The sequence below is a fragment of the Rhinopithecus bieti genome, unplaced genomic scaffold (assembly GCF_001698545.2).
Source record: "Rhinopithecus bieti isolate Rb0 unplaced genomic scaffold, ASM169854v2 scaffold_38761, whole genome shotgun sequence".
Lineage (NCBI taxonomy): Eukaryota > Metazoa > Chordata > Mammalia > Primates > Cercopithecidae > Rhinopithecus > Rhinopithecus bieti.
This window is the reverse complement of record NW_016816177.1, coordinates 481,934-504,117: the sequence shown is the minus strand read 5'-3', so window position 1 is coordinate 504,117 and position 22,184 is coordinate 481,934. Positions and strand designations below refer to the sequence as shown.

The following is a 22,184-nucleotide window of genomic DNA, read 5'->3' as shown; positions in this document are numbered from 1 at the left end:
GGAAACACCCAGGCTTCCCTGCTTCTTTGGGTCGCTTGAGGCTTTTCTCTTATTAAGCTGTCTTTTGTTATAGGGGCCTCAGCCATGAGCCTTGCAGTGGGTAAGAAAAAGATGTTACCACAGGTGCGGTGGCTCACGCCTGTAATCGCAGCACTTTGGGAGGCCAAGGCGGGTGGATCACGAGGTCAAGAGATCGAGACCATCCTGGCCAACATGGTGAAACCCGTCTCTACTAAAAATACAAAAATTAGCCGGGCGTGGTGGCGCATGCCTGTAGTCCCAGCTACTGGGGAGGCTGAGGCAGGAGAATCGCTTGAACCCGGGAGGTGGAGGTTACAGTGAGCTAAGATCGTGCCACTGCACTCCAGCCTGGCAACAGAGCGAGACTCTGTCTAAAAACAAAAGAAAAAGAAAAGAAAAGAAAAGAGAAAGATTTCTCCCCCATGACAAGATTTCAGGTCAACATGGTCAGTTTGATGACTTACTATGTGGGATCTACTCCAAGTGAGAGGACTTGTTGCACCCGAGTCTCTGCGTCCTCTCTCCACACTAGTTATACTGGAAGCTCTGAAGCCACTTCTCCCCAGGTGACCCTGTAACAGCTGTGCTCTGACCCAGGTGTACCTTGGACCAGCCAAATGCACTGGAGATGGGAGCAGGGGATGCAGGCAGCCTGTGAAGGAGGCCCATTCTCTTTCACCCCCTCCCTTGAACTCAGCCGTGCTCCAGGGCCCCCAGAAGTGCCAGGCTCCAGGTTTAAAACTCTCAGGGGCTCTGGGACCTCAGGAGGGGACAAGTTTAAAACCAAAGACCATCTTCACACCATCTGCAATTAACTAATCTGCATTCGAGACCTTAACCGAGAGAAGCCACGGACGAGTTCCATCATTTATCTGCCAAGGGACACCCCCATGAGCTTGGGGCTCCTGGCTCGGGGCAAACCTCCCAAACGCAGAGAAAGGGCTCAGGCCAAATCATCACCATTCGGCATCTCCATCATCCAGCACTGCCTCCCGCCGCCCCGCGTCCTTACGGCCTGCAGGAGAGTCAACCAAATGCTTTGTTTCACTTTATTGGATACACCAGGTGTGGGATTTACAAATGGGACCAACGATGTGTGCGAGGCACAGACGGCTGCCTGTGGGTTTGTGTGTAACAGGGGCTCTAAAATGAATGGACCTCCTGTGCACGTGGTACAAAGACAAGCAAACCAAGACCAGCTGGATCCCAACATGGGTAACGTAAACAGTTAAATTACTAAAATCATTATCTTAAGATCAAAATACTTCAATGAAAATGGCATATTAAAAACATAAATTACATTTAAGGTCTGTACATGATTCTTAAAAAAAAATAACAATACTGTGTTCTGTACAATATTGCTTCTTCTGAACATTCCAAACCCAAGAAACACTTTCCCTTGAATTCCCAAAAAGTGGGCAAAACACACATGCAGTATAATCAAAACCACTTCACCAAATACAAAGCTGTCCGTTTCTTCGAAGGCACACGTTTTGTTGTACCTCAGGAACTCCCATTTCAGGAGCTCCTTGTCTTCCGACCCCAACAGGCAGCAGAGGGCAGCGTCGGTTCCAACGAATCTTTGGCTGCTAAAGGGAGAATATTCTCGGCAGGGAGGCAGCAGACATGGAGCCCCTTCATCCTCAAACCAACAGACCAGATGGGTTGTCGGGAACCTCAAGACCGAGGTGCCTCCTCGCTGCCTTTTGCAGGCCTTTATTGCCAACGTTTGGAAGTATTCGCTCCATATACGACACGGAGTGAAGTTGCCACCTATTTTCTTGAAAGGCATTTGCTGCTCACTACCAGTCTACCACCAGAATCAATGCAGGCAGCCCTGGGGGTGACCATGTGTCTTGCTCCTCAGGATGCCATGCTGCCAGGCCCCTGCCTGGCTCGGGTGCTCCTAGGCAGGGCAGCTGTCTGTGTCAGAGGACAGAGAGGAGCAGGGCTCCACCTCACCCAGTCTGCAACAAGCCCGCTGGCCGGCGGGCGCTCGTGATTGCTGGGTATGGTGTCTTCTCAAAGGCGACTGAGGTCCCCGTGGGGTCTCAGCGGGGCTTCCGTCCCCGAACCCTGGGCCCTGGTGCCACTCAAGCTTCCAGCTGGACTTGGGCTTCGTCCACCTGCAGAGTGTCACTGTCCCCCAGCAGCTCAGTCTCTGGGACAGAGCCTTCCTCCTCCTCTGCTTCCTGCACGGGGCTCTGTGCCGCGTCTTCCGGGGCGTTCTGTGCATCCTCGGTGCCCTCTGAGAGCAGGGCTGCCCTGTCCGCCACGGACGTGTTGGAGGGGGCCGTGGTGACGTAGCCTGTGCTGGTGGAGCCGCTGCCGCTGTGGTGTGAGCTGGGCTTGGGGACCATCTGAGGAGGCACCTGCTGCGGGGCCATCTGCATTGGGATCTGCACTGGGTAGAAATTGGGCAGGTAGGCCCCATAGGCCGGCACCGGCTGGTAGCCATTGACAGGGATGTAGAGCTGCGGCGGGGGCACCATGGGTCTGATCTGACCCTTCATGGGGATGAACTGGGGCTGTGGGAAGGGCGGGGCCTTCTGCTTGGGCCCCACGTAGCGGGCGTTGCTCACATTGCTCACGGGGCTGGTGCTCAGGGAGCTGGTCTGCGTGGTGTTGCTGGCCCCTGAGGTCTGCGCCGAGCTGTTGTAGTTGGAAAGGTTGCCCCAGGCTCGGAGCCGGCTGTGGATGTCCTTGAAGCGGGGCCGCCGGCTGGGGAACTCGTTCCAGCACTCGATCATGAGGGCGTACACCCAGGCGGGACAGTCGTCGGGGCAGGGCAGCACCTGCCGGTTCCGGATCATCTCCACCACGTCCTGGTTGGAGTACCCGCAGTAAGGCTGCAGGCCGTAGCTGAAGACCTCCCACAGAACCACGCCATAGGACCAGATGTCCGAGTCGATGGAGAACTTGCCGTACATGATGGCCTCCGGGGCCATCCAGCGGATGGGCAGCAGCGAGTTCCCCAGCAGCTTATAGTAATCGGCGCATACACTCTCGGAAGAGCCGCCAAGTCTGAGAATCTTCACGTTCAGCTTGTCGTACACCAGCACGTGCCGGGGGGCAGGTCCTTGTGAACCACGTGTGGTGGATAGGTTACCCATCCCTGCGCTGGCGATCTGGCCCCAGGTGCACGAAGGTCGGGGGATCAGGGCGGACTTCACCTGATGCGGTCGTCGTACGTGCTGCCCACGTCCGAGTGTGGCGAGCGCATGACCAGGAATTCGTGGAGGTCGCCGTGCGAACAGTAGCTGAAGATCATGCTCAGGGGCTGGTCCTTGGTCACCACGCCCAGCAGGCAGACGATGTTCGGGTGTTGCAGCCGTGCTCGCAGCATAGCCTCGTGCCGGAACTCCTCCCGCAGGGGCCCCTCTGCTTTGTCCTTCAGTGTTTTGATGGCCACAGCCTGGGTCTGCTCCCCCGGGGCAGGGCCAAACAGGTGGCCCTTGTAGACTTTCCCGAACCGGTCCTCGCCCAGCTCCTCCATGAACCTCACTGCAGACAGGCTGATCTCTTTGAGTTTGGCCTGTCAAGAAGAAAAGCCCCACGTGAAACATCACTGTCACCGCAGCCCTGAAGGAAGGTGCAGAGCAGCCGGGAGGAGTGGAGTCCCCGTGCGGTCATGACTGGGGGCGCCTTGCAGAAGACCCTCTGGTTTCACCTACCCAGCCTTGGCCTGCCCACCCACAGCTCTCTGCTTAACCTTCAATACGGCTCTGATGCCAAGGTTGCCTCCCGTCTGCCATGTTCAACAGATCCCAACCACGCTACACATAAGGTCCCTCCAAAATCCAGCTGGGACACACTGCAGGCTTCCTTCCCACTTGTGCATGTGTGGACACACCCACGCGCGCACCCTACAGCCAGGCCCAGGCACCAGCTGTCCTGGGCAGCCCTGAACATACCCCACCAGGTCCCTCCAACGCCCAGTTGTTCTACAGAGGCCTCAGTTAAACACGCTCTTGGAAGGAGTACCCCACATGTGACAGGAGCCCTGAGAACCCTCATCTCTCTCAGTCTCTATGACGCCAGCTCCTCCTGTGTGGCCAGCCCTCATCCTCCCCAGAGGTTCCTGGGCCACCATGCAAGCCCCAGGGCTCTGTGCTTGCCTCGCTGGCCAGCCCCTGCCCACCGCCAACCCTCACCGACTCTGGGGCTGAAGAGCCAAGTGCATCGGCTCCCTCCTGGCCACCTTGAAGAGCCCCTGCAAAGCTGGCTGAGAGTGATGTTCCCTGTGGCTTTGCAATGAGTGTAAACACCCTTTTACAACACAAGCTGGAGAGGCTGCAGCACATGTTCTCTTCTGTTGTGTTTTAGTGCCCCATGCCCATCTAAGGCTGCTCTGGGATGAGGGGGTGGCCTTTTAGTGGTAACCTGTCTGCCTACTCCCATTTAAGAGCTATTCTTCTATCCTTCCCTGTAACAAAACAAAGCAAAACCAACCCAACCCGAAAGTGACAAGAAAAATTATGGGGGGCACTGGAGCCCTTTTCCTTGTGTGTCTTCTGGGCAGAGCTGAGGCACCCGGACAGTGAGGATGCTCGTTGGGGCCCACAGGGGCAGCACGGTCCAGGCAGAGGGAAGCCCATGAACGCTGGGGCAGTGAATTCCCAACACGCCTGCCATTTATTTTCTAAAGCACACATGTCCTGATCTAGTTTACAGAAAAATAAATGGCAAAATGAAGCGGAATTTAAAATAATTATGTGTTATGTATCAAGTAAATTAAGACAGTTAATGTCGGGGGAACAACCCCTGAGGATTAAACCTGGAAGAGCCACCCGGGTAGAATACGTAAGCACGGAGACCTGTTTGTGCTGGTTAATGAGGGGCATTTCCATGTCTTGGCTGGGCGAGGCCATCAGCTGTCGCCGCTGCGGTGTGGACGCAGATGCCTTCTGCTTATTCCGGCACATGCAGACCAAGAAGAAAAGGCAAGCGATGACCAGTGGAATTGCGATGCTGGGGACCAAGATGTACAGAATCCCCATCTTGCTGCTGTCTCGAGGACCTGTGAATAATAAGGCTTTCATGATTTTTCAGAAAACATCCCTTTTCAACTGTAAGTTCTCTACCAACCCACTCTCCACCTCCAGCCAAAACCTTCACACGCACATGGGTCATCACCTAAGTTACACAATGGGGTAAAAGGGCACAGCACACCTTAAAAAACGTGATGCACCAAAAAACGCACACCCGGCTGCATCCTGGGGAAACAAAACCCAAAACTGCCCAACCTGGAAACAAGCGGGAATACGTAGCATAAGAAGTAGATGAATTCTAATGATCTTAATATTTATAATGACCACATCCGCTTTCTGTTCCTGAGGTTTGAAAACCATCGGAGATAGGTGCTCTGCTCTTTTATCAAGGCCTCCCCAGCTACTGACAAGTTGATGAAATTCACTGGAGACCCTTGTCCAAGGTAAGTGAAATTTGGTACTGGGATTAGACACGATCCTTTTCCTCATTCAACATTTTAATGTTTTCTTCACATTTTTAACTAATGATGACAGATTCTTTTGGGATAATAATTAAACATGCACTAGATTTAAAAGAGCACCAGTAGTCCATGCACTTGACCCAGTACAATATCCAACAGGGGCATAAGAATTCTTGGAAGGCACGGGGTACCAACAGTCAAGGCTACCAGCTACTGTCCCTGCATTTTTTTGTCACAGGGAAAAGTAACTCTTTGTCTCCCTCTACAGGATTTACAGAAAAGTACAGGGGACACACCAGGCAGGCAGAAGTGACCTCAGGTTTTGAACAGGCCTCCGGGCAGGACTGGCTCCTCCCAGGCTGTGTGGCCCCCAAACACCCGCACATCAAAGCAGTTGAATGTAAGGTAAAGTGGCACCATTTCAGGAGGCTGACCCTAAGCCTGGTGGAAGGTGAGTTCTCTAGCGAGCCACTTTCCCATATCCCTGGAAAACCACGGTGTTCTGTTTTCTCCTTAACCCTGCCAGTAACTGTATCACTCAGAGGGCCCCATGGCCAGGGGGCAAAATGCTCCTCATCTGGAAGCAAACAAGTGATTTCTGGTCAATGTGATGCCTAAAAGAGCTAACTCAATTCTAAATTAAGTGAACATGCTATTGCCACCTTAGGAAAAAAGCACCTTGTCCCAAACCCAGCCTTGCCCCACCCCTGCTCCCCAAAATAAGATGAAATCAAGTAAAATCACAAACAAAACTTTCTTCTGGCCCCACCTAGCAGCTTCCCCTCTGAATGAGTTCCAAGGCAGGTGTCCCAGAAATCTTAGGGGCACTGGGGATGCCGATTCCTTCTTTCTTACTAGGGTTTGGTTCATTTTTCATTATTAAAGTTGGCAGGACAGTCCAGGCCTCTCACACCATCACCTGCTTTTATTATCTACTTAACATTACCAACACGACTCATGCTTACTGGGAAAAATTGTAGTATTATAGAAATGTGGCCTTTCAAAAGATAATATTTCTAACAGCCCTCTTTCCCGAAGACTATAAATGGTTAAGTTTCGTGTTCTCCGAACTTTGCATATATTTTAGGTTGAACCACATGGAACAACCGATATTCAACTATTCTGACATATAGACACAGTAGTTTTACATGGTTTTCTTAATTCAAATGAATGAACTTTATTTTTTTTGAGACAGAGTGTTTGTTTATTTTTGAGACGGAGTCTCGCTCTGTTTCCAGGCTGGAGTGCAGTTGTGGGATCTCAGCTTACTGCAACCTCTGCCCCCGCAGGTTCAAGTGATTCTCCTGCCTCAGCCACCCGAGTAGCTGGGATTACAGGCGCCTGCCACCATGCCTGGCTAATTTTTGTATGTTTAGTAGAGACAGGGTTTCGCCCCGTTGGCCAGGCTGATCTTGAACACCTGACCTCAGGTGATCCGCCTGCCTTGGCCTCCCAAAGTGCTGGGATTACAGGCGTGAACCACCACACCCGGCCTACATGAACTTCATTTTAAATAGAATCATATCATCCGTATTTTCCTGCTCCTGGTTTTTCAGCAGAATAAAATCTCTTGGACAGCAGCTCATGTTGCAGCAGATAGGCGTGCGTGTTCTCCCACAGCTGCATGCCACTCCATGGCACGGGCGTCTCCAACTGCCCCATCCAGCCCTACTGATAAACAGTCTGTTTTGTGTTTAGCTCTCACAAGTGATTCTGCAATAAATATCCTTCCATTTATGCCCTGTAAGTACAAACCTGCAATACAAGATTCTAATAATTGACTGGTCCAAAATCATACATTTTTTTCATGTTTTGATTTATTTTTAATTACAAAAGTAATTCCTACTCACTGTAAAAAAAAAAAAAAAAAGTCTTATATTTGAACACTTTTGCACTTTTGTAGGTCTGGGGAAATCACTGCTAAAAGTTTGATATCCATCTTTCCAAAACCTCATAAAAGTCAGGAGCCTGTGTGTGCTCACACACAAACTCCCACTCATTTTTTTTTTTTTTTTTTTGCCAGAAACAATGAGCAAAAAAGCACCTCCAACACAGCTCTGTCCTATAACCTGCTTTTGTTCCTTACAGACCACAGGGCCATCCTTCATTGCAGGAAACCTTTAAGGTCTAGCGTGCTCCAGAGTGCCTAGACCGCAATTTGAATGACTGATAATTTCATTCTTAAAGTTTGTTCTCCCATAATGAACACATTCTTCAAGATTTGTGTCTGATCTGCTGAGCCAGAGGCAATGCCAGATCTGGAGCTGCTGAATCACACATCAGGAAGGTCATTAGTGCCAGTGTTTACTTCCTGCATTTCGGAGTAGAGACATGTGGGCCTGCACCCCAGGAGGACTCCAGGTGCACGGTGAGTCCAGCCTTGCTTCACCGGCTGCTCTCTCTTTATAGTGGGTGCCCACTCATTCACCAATCGCTGCTTCCAGCTCCCAGCCCAGCCTTGGTTACCCTGCTGCCTGGAACTGGCGAACCGGCCATGACTGGACACAGGTGAGAACTGTTAAAGCTGTCAACCATTAACTACACGCGCTTCCGTATTCATGACGTCACAGACACGCTCGCAAGCAATGGGGACAAGCAATGAATTCTATTTTCGCCTCACTCCACCAAACCTGAGAAGCAGCGAAAAGCTCAAAAGCTGGTGGGTGGAAGGGAAATATTTTTACTAATATTAGGAAATACTGAGCAATAATAATTTTTTTTGTTATTTTTTGGTTTTGAGAAAAGGTCTTGTTTTGCTGCCCAGGCTAGAGTGTAGTGGCACCATCATGGCTCACTGCAGCCTTGAACTACTGGTGCAAGCAGTCCTCCCACCTCCACCACCCAAGCAGGAACGCCACCACGCCTGGGCAATTTCTGTATTTTTTGTAGAGACAGGTTTTTGCCATGTTGCTCAGGCTGGTTTCAAACTCCGGGGCTCAAGAGATCCACCCGTCTTGGCCTCCCAAAGTACTGGGATTACAGGTTGTGAGCCACCGCACTGGGCGATAATGTTAATGGAGAAACTAAACGTCAAAGTGAATATCCCAGGACCATCCACATGTGGGAAAAGAGCTGATGGAAGGTGGGAAAAGAGCTGATGGAAGGTGGGAAAAGAGCTGATGGAAGGGGGTGGGCCAAAATGCAAACAAGTCACTGCTGGGTGATAACATTAGGGGTGATCTGTACATTACTCTGCAGACTTCTCTATATTTTAAAATGTCTTATAATGGTCAGATGTTACTTTCATAACCAATAACAACTTGTGTTATTTATTTATTTATTTATTTTTGAGACAGGGTCTCACTCTGTTGCCCAGGCTGGAGTGCAGTGTGGCAATCTTTGCTCACTGCAACCTCCACTTCCCGGGCTCAAGTGATTCTCCTGCCTCAGCCTCTTGAGTAGCTGGGATTACAGGCGTGTACCACCACACCCGGCTAATTTTTGTATTTTTAGTAGAGATGAGGTTTCATCATGTTGACCAGGCTGGTCTTGAACTCCTGACCTCAAGCGATCTGCCCACCTCGGCCTCCCGAAGTGCTGGGATTACAGGTGTGAACCACCGTGCTTGGCCCAAAAGCTTTATTTAAAATGGTCACTGTGGTAAGATCACAGGTCTCTGGTCGCCACTGTACGGAGGCACACCCCGACTCAGGTCAGGACAGAACGCCCTCATCACAAGGTTCACTCAACAATCAACACAGTAAAAAAAGAGAGAGAATACATACTACACGAGGGTACGTCACACAGTTCCATGCGTACGTTTTTATTCTGCGTAAAGCACCAGGGGCCCTCCATCTGGCCTCCGGGGTTCCGGCAGTAGGCGTGCCCCCCTCCAAGCTCAGGGAAGTCTGCGCTGGACAGGTGGTGGCTGTGGGGGTGCTGCAGGGCCCACGGCTGGCACTGGTGACCTGACTTGGTGGTGCTTGCCGTTCCTCTGTAATCCGTGCCTGAGCCGTTATAGCACTGATGGTCTGAACAAGGAAAACACGTTAGGAAAACCTCCGGGGTACAACAAAACCATTCTGCCTCCACGTGCCCAAACTAGAATTTCCAAAAGATCCAAGGATTTCACATAACTTACCAGAAAAGAGGCATTAAAAGTAACGGCTTAATGAAGTTCCAAGCCCACAAATTAAATGCACATCAGGGATATATATGGGGAAGGAAACTGTCGGAAGTTACTTCACAGCCCCCAAACCGTCGCTAGGACCCATGCGGCACTTGCACACCACCACCCCACCAGAATGACGGTGTTACCCCCAGCCTCAGGATCACTTGCTCTAGGACAAAAGCCAACTGTGCAGGCAAGAAAGGCGAACTCCCAGGCCCGGCCTCTCCACCTCAGGGTACCCTGCTCAGCCATGGGTGAGAACAGGGCAGGCCATGACACCTCCATGGAGGAACCCTCGGGTTGGGGTGTGCATTTGGTGAACATTTCTGTAGTGTTTACCACGTGTGAGGCGCTGCTCTAAACCCTTCTGGCTGGACACTATGGCTCACAAGGCGGGTGGTCAGGAGTTGTGAGTTCGAGGTCAGGAGTTCGAGACCAGCCTGGCCAACATGGTGAAACCCCGTCTCTACTAAAAATACAAAAATTAGCTGGGTGCAGTAGTGCATGCCTGTAGTCCCAGCTACTCAGGAGGCTGAGGCAGGGGAATTGCTTGAACTTGAGAAGTGGAGGTTGCAGTGAGCCGAGACTGTGCTACTGCACTAAAGCCTAGGTGACAGAGTGAAAATCTGTCTCAAAAACCAAACAAACAAAACAACCACCTTCCTAAATATTGCCTCATTTGACCTTCATTCCAGCCCCACGGGTTAGTACTGGTGTCATCCCCGCGGAATGTAAGGGTATGAGAGCTTAGCAACTTGCCCAGAGTCACAGTGAGGGTTGAAATGCAGGCAATGGGCCGGGGACCATGCCCTCGCTATCCTGGTAAGAAGTCCTCCCCATTCCTGGACCCCCAGATTAGCCAACCATGCTAAATACAGTCCTGGAGCGGTGGCGGAGGTGGCCCGTTCCCTGGGTCTCACTCCTCAGGGAAGTGACAACCCTGATGGATGCAGTGATGTGAGCCAATGGTTTTCCTCAGGGACATCAGCATGGCTCCCTGTCCTGTGTCTGTCACCCTGACTGGCCATGGTCACCCTTCTGGGGCTCACCAACTTGCGGTTTACTAAGCCTCCAGAGGACAGGGGCTGCTCTGCTGCCAGCAAGAGGGGCAGTAGGGAGCATGCTCCTCCGTCCTGTGCAGACCCCAAAAAGGCCATACCCAGGCCCCGGGCTCAGAACTGTCACCCTCCCCGACGCTTATCCCCTAGGCCACGATGCGGGGACCTGGAGAAAGGTGCCTGCAAAGGTGCAGGGTGCTTGCAGTATTTCCTTCCCTAGCCATGCCTGATCATCACAGGTTCTTCTCAGGTGCCCCCCAGGCCGGTCCTGCAGCATCTCCGCAGGCCTCACACTCGTCCAAAGCTAAGGATCCTACAGGTCTCTGGGGACCAGTCCTCCAGATTTCAGGAGGTTGGGGCAGGAGTTGAGAGTCTGCATTTCCCGGGCGCCCGAGTGCGTGCTGACCATCGGGAAAATCAGGAAGCTTGCTCTGTCCCCTCTCATGCCCCCAACAGCCATTTCCACAGGAAATGAGATCATTCCCATTTCAGAAAAGGGAAATCCCAGGCTCAAGGAGGTGGAGGGAATTCTCCTGAGTCCCACAGCTGGACACAGTGCAAGCCCAGATGCGAGCCCTGGGCTGAAAGGCTCCAAAGCCCCTGCTCCAAGGCCCCACGTGCTGCCCCTGCTGGAATGGAGGCCTGAGCTGTGGGGCGCTCAGCTGTTAACGGGGTTCTGCGGGGCCCGGACAGATGGGGCTCCCTGGGCTTTACCCACCGCCCTATACACATTTCAAGGGCCCTACAATCCCTGCGCCCGCCGGTCCCGCCCCGGGCCCTCGGGCACTCACAGCGGCCCAGCCTCTCGGCCGGGATGCCGATGCGCATGCAGTTGGCAGCGTCGGGGCTCTCGGGCATGGGCAGCGCCTCACACTTGGGCAGCTGCAGACGCATGAGGATGAGCGGGTTGGAGCGGGCGATGGTGTATTCCTGGCGGCACAGGTCGCTCTCCAGCACCTCGCACTCGTCGCGGCACAGCTCACGCGGCTTGGGTGCCCGGGAGCGCGCGTCGCACAGAGGGAACACGAAGTGGCAGAAGGATGGGATGGCGAACTGCGAGCACTGGTCCGACAGGTGCGTAGAGGTGCCGATCATGGTGAAGGCCGCTGCAGAGCCCGCGAGACTCGCGTTAGCGGTAGACCCACCTCGCACCCCTGACATTCATCCAGTCCCCAACCCCAGCCCCGCATTCCAGAGTGCCCACTCGGCCCCCTGATACTCCGCCCCGCCCCAGACTTCCCAACCCTGAGCCCCGCACACCACCCTGGAGAGGCTCCCCACCAGCAGGCCAGCCTGCCAATCAACTGCTCTGATTTGCAGCAGACACAGAAAAGCCCCTGGTCCCAGGCGTCACTTAGAAACATCAGAAGCAGAACGAGAAAGAAGGAAAACTCGGCCCCCTAGCTCTCTCCGCTAGGTGCTTCTTCCAGGACAGGACGGTTCAGACTTCAGATGCAAAAGCAGATCCTAAGGACCCGCTATGTGTGGAGAGGCCAAGAGGTGCAGTACCCAGCCCCGGGCTTCCCAATGTCCCAGAAAAGGGAGTCAGCTCAGCACTGTGAACTGCAGCCGGAGGAGGCAGGCAGCTGGTAAAATGTGGAAAGCCAAGATGGTGACAGCAACAAAGTGGAAGGAGGGCTGTCTTCAAACTCCAGAAGGTTCTGTGATAAGGGGGAGCAGAGAAACCCCAAGATCCAGAGCCCCCTTTGGTAGGGCAGTTTATTTTTTAAGGGCAAGATGTCAGAGGATGCAGCGTGGCGGCGAGACTATGGGGTGAGTTCGGGAACAAAGTGGGGGCACTGGGGGGAGATGTGCTGCACCTGGGTGCATGGCTGGACACTGGTAGGGGCAAAGAAGCTGGCCAAGGCAGGACTCTAAGGAATGCATCGGCCTGCCCTGGGCTCGCTACCCCACTTTCACCTATGAAAGGCTGGCTTACAACAATTGAGCTTGGGGACACTGGAGGCAGACAGGCCCCTCTGCCTGCACACCCAGCTGAGACTGTGTCCTCCAGCATAGGAACAAACCCAGAAGCTGGCATTTAGTCCCTGAGGAGCCATAGCTCCACCCATGAATGCAGTTCAATCCCATCATTACAGATTTGGCGAGTATTTGGTGATGATACAGAGGGCTGTCCAGAATGCTGGCCTCAATTGACCTCCAGGCAAGGAAAGCGTGTACGTGCTGTGCCAGGTTTGGCCAGGAGGTGGCAGTGCCGCTGTCAGTCATTCCCTGGGAACCCAACCAGGAACGGGAGGGGCAGCTGCGTGGGAACAGCCTGGTGCGTGATCACTTTGTGGTATCATTCACACCTTTCCGGGCCTGCTTCTGTACCTGAAGGGTGATTTGAGACCCCACACTGGGACATGCGAGTGCACACAGAGCCTATAACGTGGCCCTCAGCGTGAAAGGGCCCAGGGGTCGGGTAACAGGCGGTGTCAGTGGGTGGGAGCAGCCGCACAGTCCTGACTGCCTGCGGGCACTGCTGTGCTCATCACATCACCTCCCCTCCTCTGGGTTCCTGTGGCCGATATTTAAATGGAGGAACCGAGAGGGTAAGCGGTCACAATACAGGATGTCTTGGATTTGGAGGAAGAACTGAGGTTTCAACCTGGTTCAATCCCATCATTACGGATTTGGGATTATATGGAGGGCTGTCAAAAATGTAGGTAGGCCTTGACCTCCAGACAGGGCAAGACTGCCTAAGAACGCCAAAGCTGTCACTTCTCTTGGGCTAATCCACTGATGCGATGTCTCCGCTCATCTTTACAGCATTCCTCTCTCTCCTTCTCCTCACCCTGAGAATGTACTGCTTCTTTCTGAAAGTGCAATTCTAGGCACCAAAGAGATCCAACAACTCACATCCTGTTATCTGTCCACACCCTGAATGTCACACAACGCTTCCCAACAGAACACTGCACACAACAGTCATTACTATGCTTATTTCAAGCCACAAGTCTGTTGAGAGCAACTTCAAATTTATTGTTTTCGAAAAGCCACCGACCTAGGAAATCCTCGTTCTACACTCTTCTCTGAAAGCTGCTGTAAAACCAGGCTGCTTGGATGCGCGCTGATTCCTTAAACAACTCCTGAAGAGATAACTGAGGGATAATCGTGTGCCCTGGATCATTGCCAGTTAGTGGGGTGTCTAATTAATTCTGGAGTGTGTGGCTAGCATTTTAAAAGATGATAAGAACAGACTAGAGGATGTCAGAGTGCACATGGTTCCTACTAAGGGCTTTTTTTTTTTTTTTTTTTGAGATAGAGTCTCGCTCTGTTGCTGGGACTGGAGTGCAGTGGTGCGATCTGGGATCACTCCAACTTCCACCTCTTGGGTTCAAGTGATTCTTCTGCCTCAGCCTCCCGAGTAGCTGGGATTATAGGCACCCGCCACCATGCCCAGCTAATTTTTTGTATTTTTAGTAGAGACGGGGTTGCACGATGTTGGTCAGGCTGGTCTTGCACTCTTGACTTCATGATTTGCCCGCCTCAGCCTCCCTAGCACTCAATCCTCCCAAAGTGCTAGGATTACAGGCATAAGCCACCACGCCCAGCCAATTTTTTCTTTAATGAAATAAAACCGAAGAGAAAAATCCAAGTGCACCGCTTTTAGGAAGGGTGAAAGTTATTCCCTATAAGCTCTGGCAGTTGTGTGAAATACATGTATGTGTACACCAAGTCATGGTATAAAGTACTCTCTATTTTCCAGTGTGTTTCGGTAAAATCCTTTGAGAAGTCCTACTTTAATGGCAAAGAAAGCTTTTGCAGTGAGAGGTGGCTGTATTTTCAAAACCACCTCCCGCTGGAACAGGATGGCACCTCCAGGTTCCTCTCTGTCTCATGATGGCTCTTCCACTTTGCACAGGACCCCCTGGCCCTGTCCTCAGAGGTCTCTGTACCAGCATGGGCCAGGCAGTCTCTTCTGTGACCGTGAATTGACCTTCGGCTCTCTAGTCTGAGGGTGACCTGAACTTAGAAGGGCTTGTCAGTGGACATGAGGTGACTTTTTGCCTTGGATCCTCATTGTCACCCCTTACCAGGTCAGTGCCCTGTATCCCCTTTGCCCCATCACCCTCTCCTAGGAGCACAGGCATCAGAGATCACCCCCTGATTCTAACCTGCAGCAGAGCCTCCCGCTCCCATGGGGAGGATCCAACTCAACTGAGGTGCTGGGGCACCTGCCATCTGCACAGGATGTTTCTTGCTCCTTATGGGGTCTGGAGAGAAAACGTGTATGTGTTTGTGGGGAGAGTAGGGACAGCAGGAGGAGGGCTCTGTAGGACTTTTGTCTAATTCATTTTCTTGCTTTCCAAGGCCTTTCCCCTAAGAAGGACCCCGGACCCCGGACCCCATCAATGAGTTGTATGCTTGGAACTGGGACAGCCTATCAGAGAAGTTAAGTCCTAAAGAGACCAAGGATGAACAGCTGCAGTTCCTAAATGACCTGCCACTTTCTCAGACCCTGAACCAGGCACCCAAAGACTTGGCTTTGTTCTCTGGAAACCCAGGACTGACAAAGTATGTGTTCACCGCAGCATCCCTACCACTGATGACCTGCGACTCTTTCCCCCAGACAGCGGCAATCAGGCCTGGGTGCCTTTGGACCAAATGTGGCTCAGAGAGGATAGAAGAGTCAGGAAGTACAGAATGAGAAGTCAAGCAGAGTTAGTGTGGGGGCGCTGAGGCTGCCTGCGCCAGTGTGGCGGGCCCGGGGCAGGAGGCCCTGGCGATGCAGTGAGGACAGTGCTTTGGACCCACACAGTATGGCTGAGTTAAAAGTGCAGAAGTATATTCCAAGCAACCCACACTTGCTAATTTAAACATACAAGCCAGGAACATTTTTAGGGCAAATCATGTTAGCAATTGCAACTACGTCTAAAAAAGATCTCTGGTTTTCTACCACAGATGAGATGGAAGAGGGACCCAATGTCCATGCCATTAACTGATGAAACACAGTGGCCGCCATCTGTGCGACAGGTGGCTGTGCGTGTGCTTATCCTGTGAGAAAGGTCTGCAGCTCCTACCTGTGATTCGGTTTTCAATTTCCCCCTGCATCTGGAGCGAGTCCACATAAATGGTCCGGTTGCCAATGAAACGCGCACAGGCAATTCCCCGGTAAGGCTGGCAGAACCCATCCTCGTGGTAATCATCCCTGGTAAAAACACATACAGTCTGTTAGAGCTCTGGGAGGTGCCAGCTCTTGCCAATGCCAATGACTTCTTTTATGATCCAGCATCTTGCAATCCAGCAATTTTGTTACTTAGTATTTATCCAAATAAGTAAAAAGATCCAGCAATTTTGTTACTTGGTATTTATCCAAATAAGTAAAAAAAGTTTAAGTCCACACAAAAACCTGTACATAGATGTTCAGGGCAGCTTTATTCATCATTGTCAAAACTTGGAAGCAACAAGATGTCTTTCCATAGGTGAATGGAAAAACAAACTGTGGTACATCCAGACACTGGAGTACTACTGAGTGCTAAAAAAAAAAATGAGCTATCAAGCCACAAAAAGACAAAGAGGAAACTTAAATGCATATTACTGGGTGAAATGAGCCAATCTGAAGGCTACATACTGTATGATTCCAACCATATGACATTCTAGAAAGTGCAAAACCATGGACAGCAAAACTATAGAGACTGATTATGGAGAAAGGCCAGTGGATGCCAGGGGTTATGAGGGAGGGAGGGACGGATTCCAGGAGGCACACTGGGGTTTTAGGGCAGTGAAACTATTCCGTATGATACTGTAATGGTGAGCGCACGTCACTATACATTGGGCAAAACCCATAGAAGGTAAAGCACAAAGAACAAGCCCTAATGTAAACATTGATTTTAGTTAATAATAATGTATCAATATCGGCTCAGCGGCAATAAACGTGTCACATGAATGCAAGACATTAAAATAAGGGAAACTATGAGAAGGAGGATGGGAAGACTGGATTTTCTGTTCAATTTTTCTGTAAAACTGTTCCAAAAAATGCCTATTTCAAAAAATTCCACATCTTTAAGGGAGTATGGAACAAGAAGGGGAGGACTGACTAAGCGTGAGGATGGTTCTTGAGGTGAAGAGTACACAGGGATGGGTACGTGTTTGTGTATACGTGCACACACCTGGAACATCACGCACATGTTTCACCTTACCCTTGAACTATTTAATACATCAGAGACATTACGGCAATGCCCCTGCAAACTTCCCTTGTTTTTAAATAAGGCTTTTATGATAACGATGACAATCCAGAAGGTGAACAGCAGAAATACTTGAAAAGGAGAAAAGCAATACACAGGTGTATTCTCTACTATGTTCAAAGGTGATGGGAGGGACTCCAAGAAGTCCAAGCCTCAGAGAACTCACAGAATGACATACATGCATGCCTACTCTACACAGAAGTGTGACCTGGCCCTGCTGCATGGACAGCACAGACCACGTGTCACAGGCACAGGAGGTCAGAAGAGGGAAAGACACGAGCAGGCTGTTCTCCCTCCTGCTCCTCCCGGTCCCCACAGGGCAGCCTGCATGGATGGGAAGAGGGCGTAATCCTTTCCCAGGTCCCCAGGTTGGAGTTTGTGGTAAATTATTTTCTGCAGAAACTGTTGGTCTGGCTTCAGCCAATGAAAGCCATCATGATAAGTATCCTGGAGGATTTTAAAGTGGTGCTCAGGACCCTCCAAAGGTCCAGTGACGCCAATGAGCCACAGCAGACACATCAGGGGGCTGTGACTGCTGGCAGAAGAGGGGACTGACGATGCTAGGACAAGCCTTGCATGAGCACGTCAGGCCTGTAGTTCAGTAGCTTCTTTTCCAGCAAATCTGGAACCTACCCCCTAAGCCTGAGAGCCCTCGGCTTTCCGCCTACATCCATTCAGAGTAGACCATCCCCAAATGAAATCTGAATTCTGTTCCATTTAAGGCCAGGCACAGTGTTCGTGCCTGTAATCCCAGCAATTTGGGAGGCCAAGGCTGGTGAATCACTTGAGCCCAGGAGATCGAGACCAGCCTGGGCAACATGGTGAAACCCCATTTCTACAAAAAATACCAAAATTAGCTGGGCATGGTGGCACGTGCCTATGGTCTCAGCTACTCAGGAGGCTGAAGTGGGAGGATCACTTGAGTTGGGAGACAGAGGCAGCAGTGATCAAACTACTGGACTCCAGCCTGAGTGACAGAGCAAGACCCTGTCTTTAAATTAAAAAAAAAAAAAAAAAAAAAAAAAAAGAATGTGTTCAATTTAACCAAATGGACTTAAAATCCCTATCTGAACTCTCTTGCTAAGGCAGAGGCTGAACACTTGCAATAGCGGAGACCTTCTCAAGCTTCTGCAGAAAACCCTTTTCTCAAAGAACAGAACCCGGAGCCATAAATAAATCAAAGAAGGGGCCGGGCGCGGTGGCTCACGCCTGTAATCCCAGCACTTTGGGAGGCCGAGGCGTGTGGATCACAAGGTCAGGAGATCAAGACCAACCTGGCTAACACGGTGAAACCCCATCTCTACTAAAAATACAAAAAATTGGCCAGGCATGGTGGTGGGTGCCTGTAGTCCCAGCCACTTGGGAGGCTGAGGCAGGTTAATAGCGTGAACCCGGGAGGCAGAGCTTGCAGGGAGCCGACATCGCGCCACTGTAGTCCAGCCTGGGTGACAGAGTAAGACTCTGTCTCAAAATAATAATAATAATAATTCAAAGAAGGAGATTTTGGTGTTAACTCCAGCTCGCCAGCCATTGCTTCCTTGGGTTACGGATTCCTTAAAGGTAGTTTAAATGGGCAGCACATATGTTAACAGTGAGAGCCTGCCTGTCTCGCTTTCACTCATTTTGAGCTGAAGTTAACTGCTGATTAGACACTGGCCACACCACCAACATAAATGGAAGTCACCTCTGCCTGGGTATGTGCTGGACATGTCCCTGTCTGGAGGCGGGCTCAGGGTGCTTGTCCACTCTTGCTGGAAAAATCATTAAGACCTGCCTGATTGGATTAATGTCAGCTATGCCTAAGCTATGAGATTCAGCTCAGTCTCTTGGGATGACTCCACAAATGTGAGCAATTTCTTTTCTACCTTGCAAGAGTCAAGGAAGAGAAGGTTGTTCCCCCTGTTGCAGGCTTCTCCCCGGCTGCTGGTCAGGTGCCCACAGGACTGAGAGAGCAAGGGGGTGTAAGGAAGATGACAAGGGGGTGGGGAGTCTCCCGCCATCACACCCCGCTCACAGATCTCTCACTGAAGTGGGCTTTCAATCTGAATAGACAGTATCTAGGCCGGGTGTGGTGGCTCACGCCTATAATCCCAGCACTTTGGGAAGCTGAAGCGGGTGGATCACGAGGTCAGGAGATCGATCATCCTGGCTAACACGGTGAAACCCCGTCTCTACTAAAAATACAAAAACAAAATTAGCCGGGCGTGGTGGCGGGCGCCTGTAGTCCCAACTACTCGGGAGGCTGAGGTAGGAGAATGGTGTGAACCTGGGAGGTGGAGCTTGCAGTGAACCAAGAATATGCCACTGCACTCCAGCCTGGGTGGTAGAGCTAGACTCTGTCTCAAAAAAAAAAAGTATATATATATATCTCTCTCTCTCTCCAAAAAGCCAGACAGAAGTGCTTGGAAAATGGCATCTTTGCTTTTGAATTGTCTGAGAAAACAAGTGGGAGTTGCTTTCTATTTTCAAACAATTATATTTTATCTTTATCTGGCACATTTGGGGCCGTGGACGAGGAACAGAGCTGGAGAGAGTCTGTTAAGTGGATCCCTGGGAAAGCAAGGAAAGGGCTGTGACGGAATTTGGCAGCTATAAAATTCCTTCAGCAACGTTAAGTGCAGTAGACATGCGCACCAGCTGGCGGAGCTTCACGTTTCAGAAACGCAGTGTGGAAATGCCCTGCCCTCATGCTGCCAGGCACTGATCCGAGGCCTGACAGGACATGGATGAAGAAGAAACTTCTATACCAAGAAGTGACTGTCAAGGAGGAGAGAGGGCGCTAAATAATGACAACCCGGCCGGGCGCGGTGGCTCACACCTGTCATCCCAGCACTTTGGGAGGCCGAGGTGGGTGGATCACGAGGTCAGGCGATCGAGACCATCCTGGTCAACATGATGAAACCCCATCTCTACTCAAATACAAACAATTAGCTGGGTGTGGTGGTGCACGCCTGCAGTCCCAGCTACTCGGGAGGCTGAGGCAGGGGAATCGCTTGAACCCAGGAGGCGGAGGTTGCAGTGAGCAGAGATTGTGCCATTGCACTCCAGCCTGGTGACAGAGCAAGACTCTGACTCAAATAATAATAATAATAATAATAATAGTAATAATGATGTAAAATAACGACAACCCTGGGTAAGAAAAGCAACAAGAGAGGGGTAGGAGATCGGGGAGAAATAGAAGCAGGGGCCAGCAGACTGTGATATAAGGTGCTCCTCCACCGAGACTGGCAAGATGGTGGGGTGGATCCACAGCCTTCCCCTAGATGACACATGCTGAGAATAAACCTTCATAGGTATTAATAATGACGGAGTTTTAAAGGAAACTAAGGCTTTTTAAGGTTGAAAAGGAATCCATGTCAAAATTCAAATGTAGCTACATATTGTGTACCAAGTTAATATTTTTCCCCTATTGTTTTGTTACAAAGTAGTAACCCATTCTCATAATTGTTTATCTTATTATGACAGAGGCTGACTGTCCTAAATGGGCTGCCTCCCTGGGTGAAGCAGAGGAAGCTCAATCTGTGACTCACCAGGAGACAGAGCAGATTACCCACATTCACAAAGCAAAAACTCCCTAAGCTTTAGGTGCCCTGACAGTAATCTTCAAAACTCAATACTCTTTACTTTGAGTGCAAAACCTAGAGTACAAACCGTGATGAACACTATACAATGAAATTACCAGACATGCAAAGAAACAGGAAAATATAACCCGTGTTCAAGAGGAAAAAAACGTTAGAATCAGCAGAGCAGGGTGGATTCAGCCATTTTCATACTGCTGATAAAGACAAACCCGAGACTGCGAACAAAAAGACGTTTAATTGGACTTACAGTTCCACATGGCTGTGGAGGCCTCCGAATCATGGTGGAAGGCAAAAGGCACTTCTTATATGGCAGCGGCAAGAGAAAAATGAGGAAGAAGCAAAAGTGGAAACCCCTGATAAACCCATCAGATCTCGTGAGACTTACTCACTATCACGAGAATAGCACAGGAAAGACCAACCCCCATGATCCAATTTCCTCCCCCTGGGTCCCTCCCGCAACATGTGGGAATTCTGGGAGATACAATTCAAGTTGAGATTTGGGTGGGGACACAGCCAAACCGTATCACAGGGCTTTAAAGTAATGGAAACACAGAACAGAAGATGGTGTAGTGAAGATGTAGGGTATTTCAGGAGGGATGGAAACTGTAAAAGAAGAACTAAAAGGGAAGCCTAGAACTGAAACATAAGAGTCCACAATGAAAGATTCATTGGATGGTGCAGCCATGCACCACATAACGATGTTTTTGGTTAACAACAGATCACATCCACAATGGTGGTCCCCCCAAGATTATAACGGGGCTGAAAAATAATCATTGCCTAGTGACGTCGGAGTTGTCCTGACACTGGAGTGCAGTTACTCAATTTTTAATAAACTCCCTGTAGTCTAAATGTACAGTGTCTATACAGTCTACACTAGTGTACAGTAATGTGAAATGTCCTGGGTCTTCACATTCACTCACCACTCACTCACTGACTCACCCAGAACAGCTTCCAGTCCTGCAAGCTCCATTCACTGTAAGTGCCCTATATAAGTGTACCATTTAATTTTTATACCATATTTTTACTGTACCTTTGTTGTGTTTAGATATACAAATACTTCCCATTATATTCCAGTTGTCCACAGTATTCAGTATAGTGAGATGCTGTACAAGTCTGTAACCTAGGAGCAACAGGCTGTACCATATAGCCTAGGTGTGCAGTAGGCGAAATCATCTAGGTTTGTGTAAGTACACTACATGATGTCCCTACAAGCAGAAAATCACTAATGCATTTCTCACAACGTATCTCCATTGTTACATGATGCATGGCTGTATAACAGAGTGGACACAGCAGAAGAAAAAAACCTATAAACTTCAAGACAGGTCAACAGGAGATTTCCAAACTGAAGCAAAGAGACAAAAAGATACAAATAAGAGACAACTCTGATACAAATATCTAACAAGGACATCAGAAAAATATGATAAGGGCCAGGTGCAGTGGCTCACATCTGTAATCCCAGCACTTTGAGAGGCCAAGGCAGGTGAATCACTTGAGGTAAGGAGTTTGAGACCAGCCTGGCCAACATGGTGAAACATCATCTCTACTAAAAATACAAAATCAGCTGGGCGTGGCAATGTGTGCCCGTAATCCCAGTTACTCAGGAGGCTGAGGCAGGACATTCGCTTGAACCTGGAAGGTGGAAGTTGCTGTGAGCCAAGATTATGCCATTGTACTCCAGTCTGGGCAACAGAGTAAGACTTTGTCGAAAGGAAAGTAAAGGAAAGGGGAGTGGAGGGGAGGGGAGGGGAAGGAGGAAGGGGGAAGGGGGAAGGG

The 22,184-nt window shown here is 50.5% G+C and overlaps 1 protein-coding gene across 1 annotated transcript in view; it reads right to left on the bottom strand.

The window, feature by feature from the left end:
• Positions 1–1,055: 1,055 nt before the first annotated feature.
• Positions 1,056–22,184, bottom strand: part of ROR2 (receptor tyrosine kinase like orphan receptor 2) — a 226,696-nt gene continuing 205,567 nt past the window's right edge. The window contains 6 exon segments of the mRNA XM_017854463.1: positions 1,056–3,097; positions 3,100–3,556; positions 4,839–5,041; positions 9,199–9,444; positions 11,434–11,748; positions 15,667–15,794. Of these exon segments, the coding sequence (XP_017709952.1) occupies positions 2,115–3,097; positions 3,100–3,556; positions 4,839–5,041; positions 9,199–9,444; positions 11,434–11,748; positions 15,667–15,794 (2,332 nt within the window). The 3' untranslated portion in view covers positions 1,056–2,114.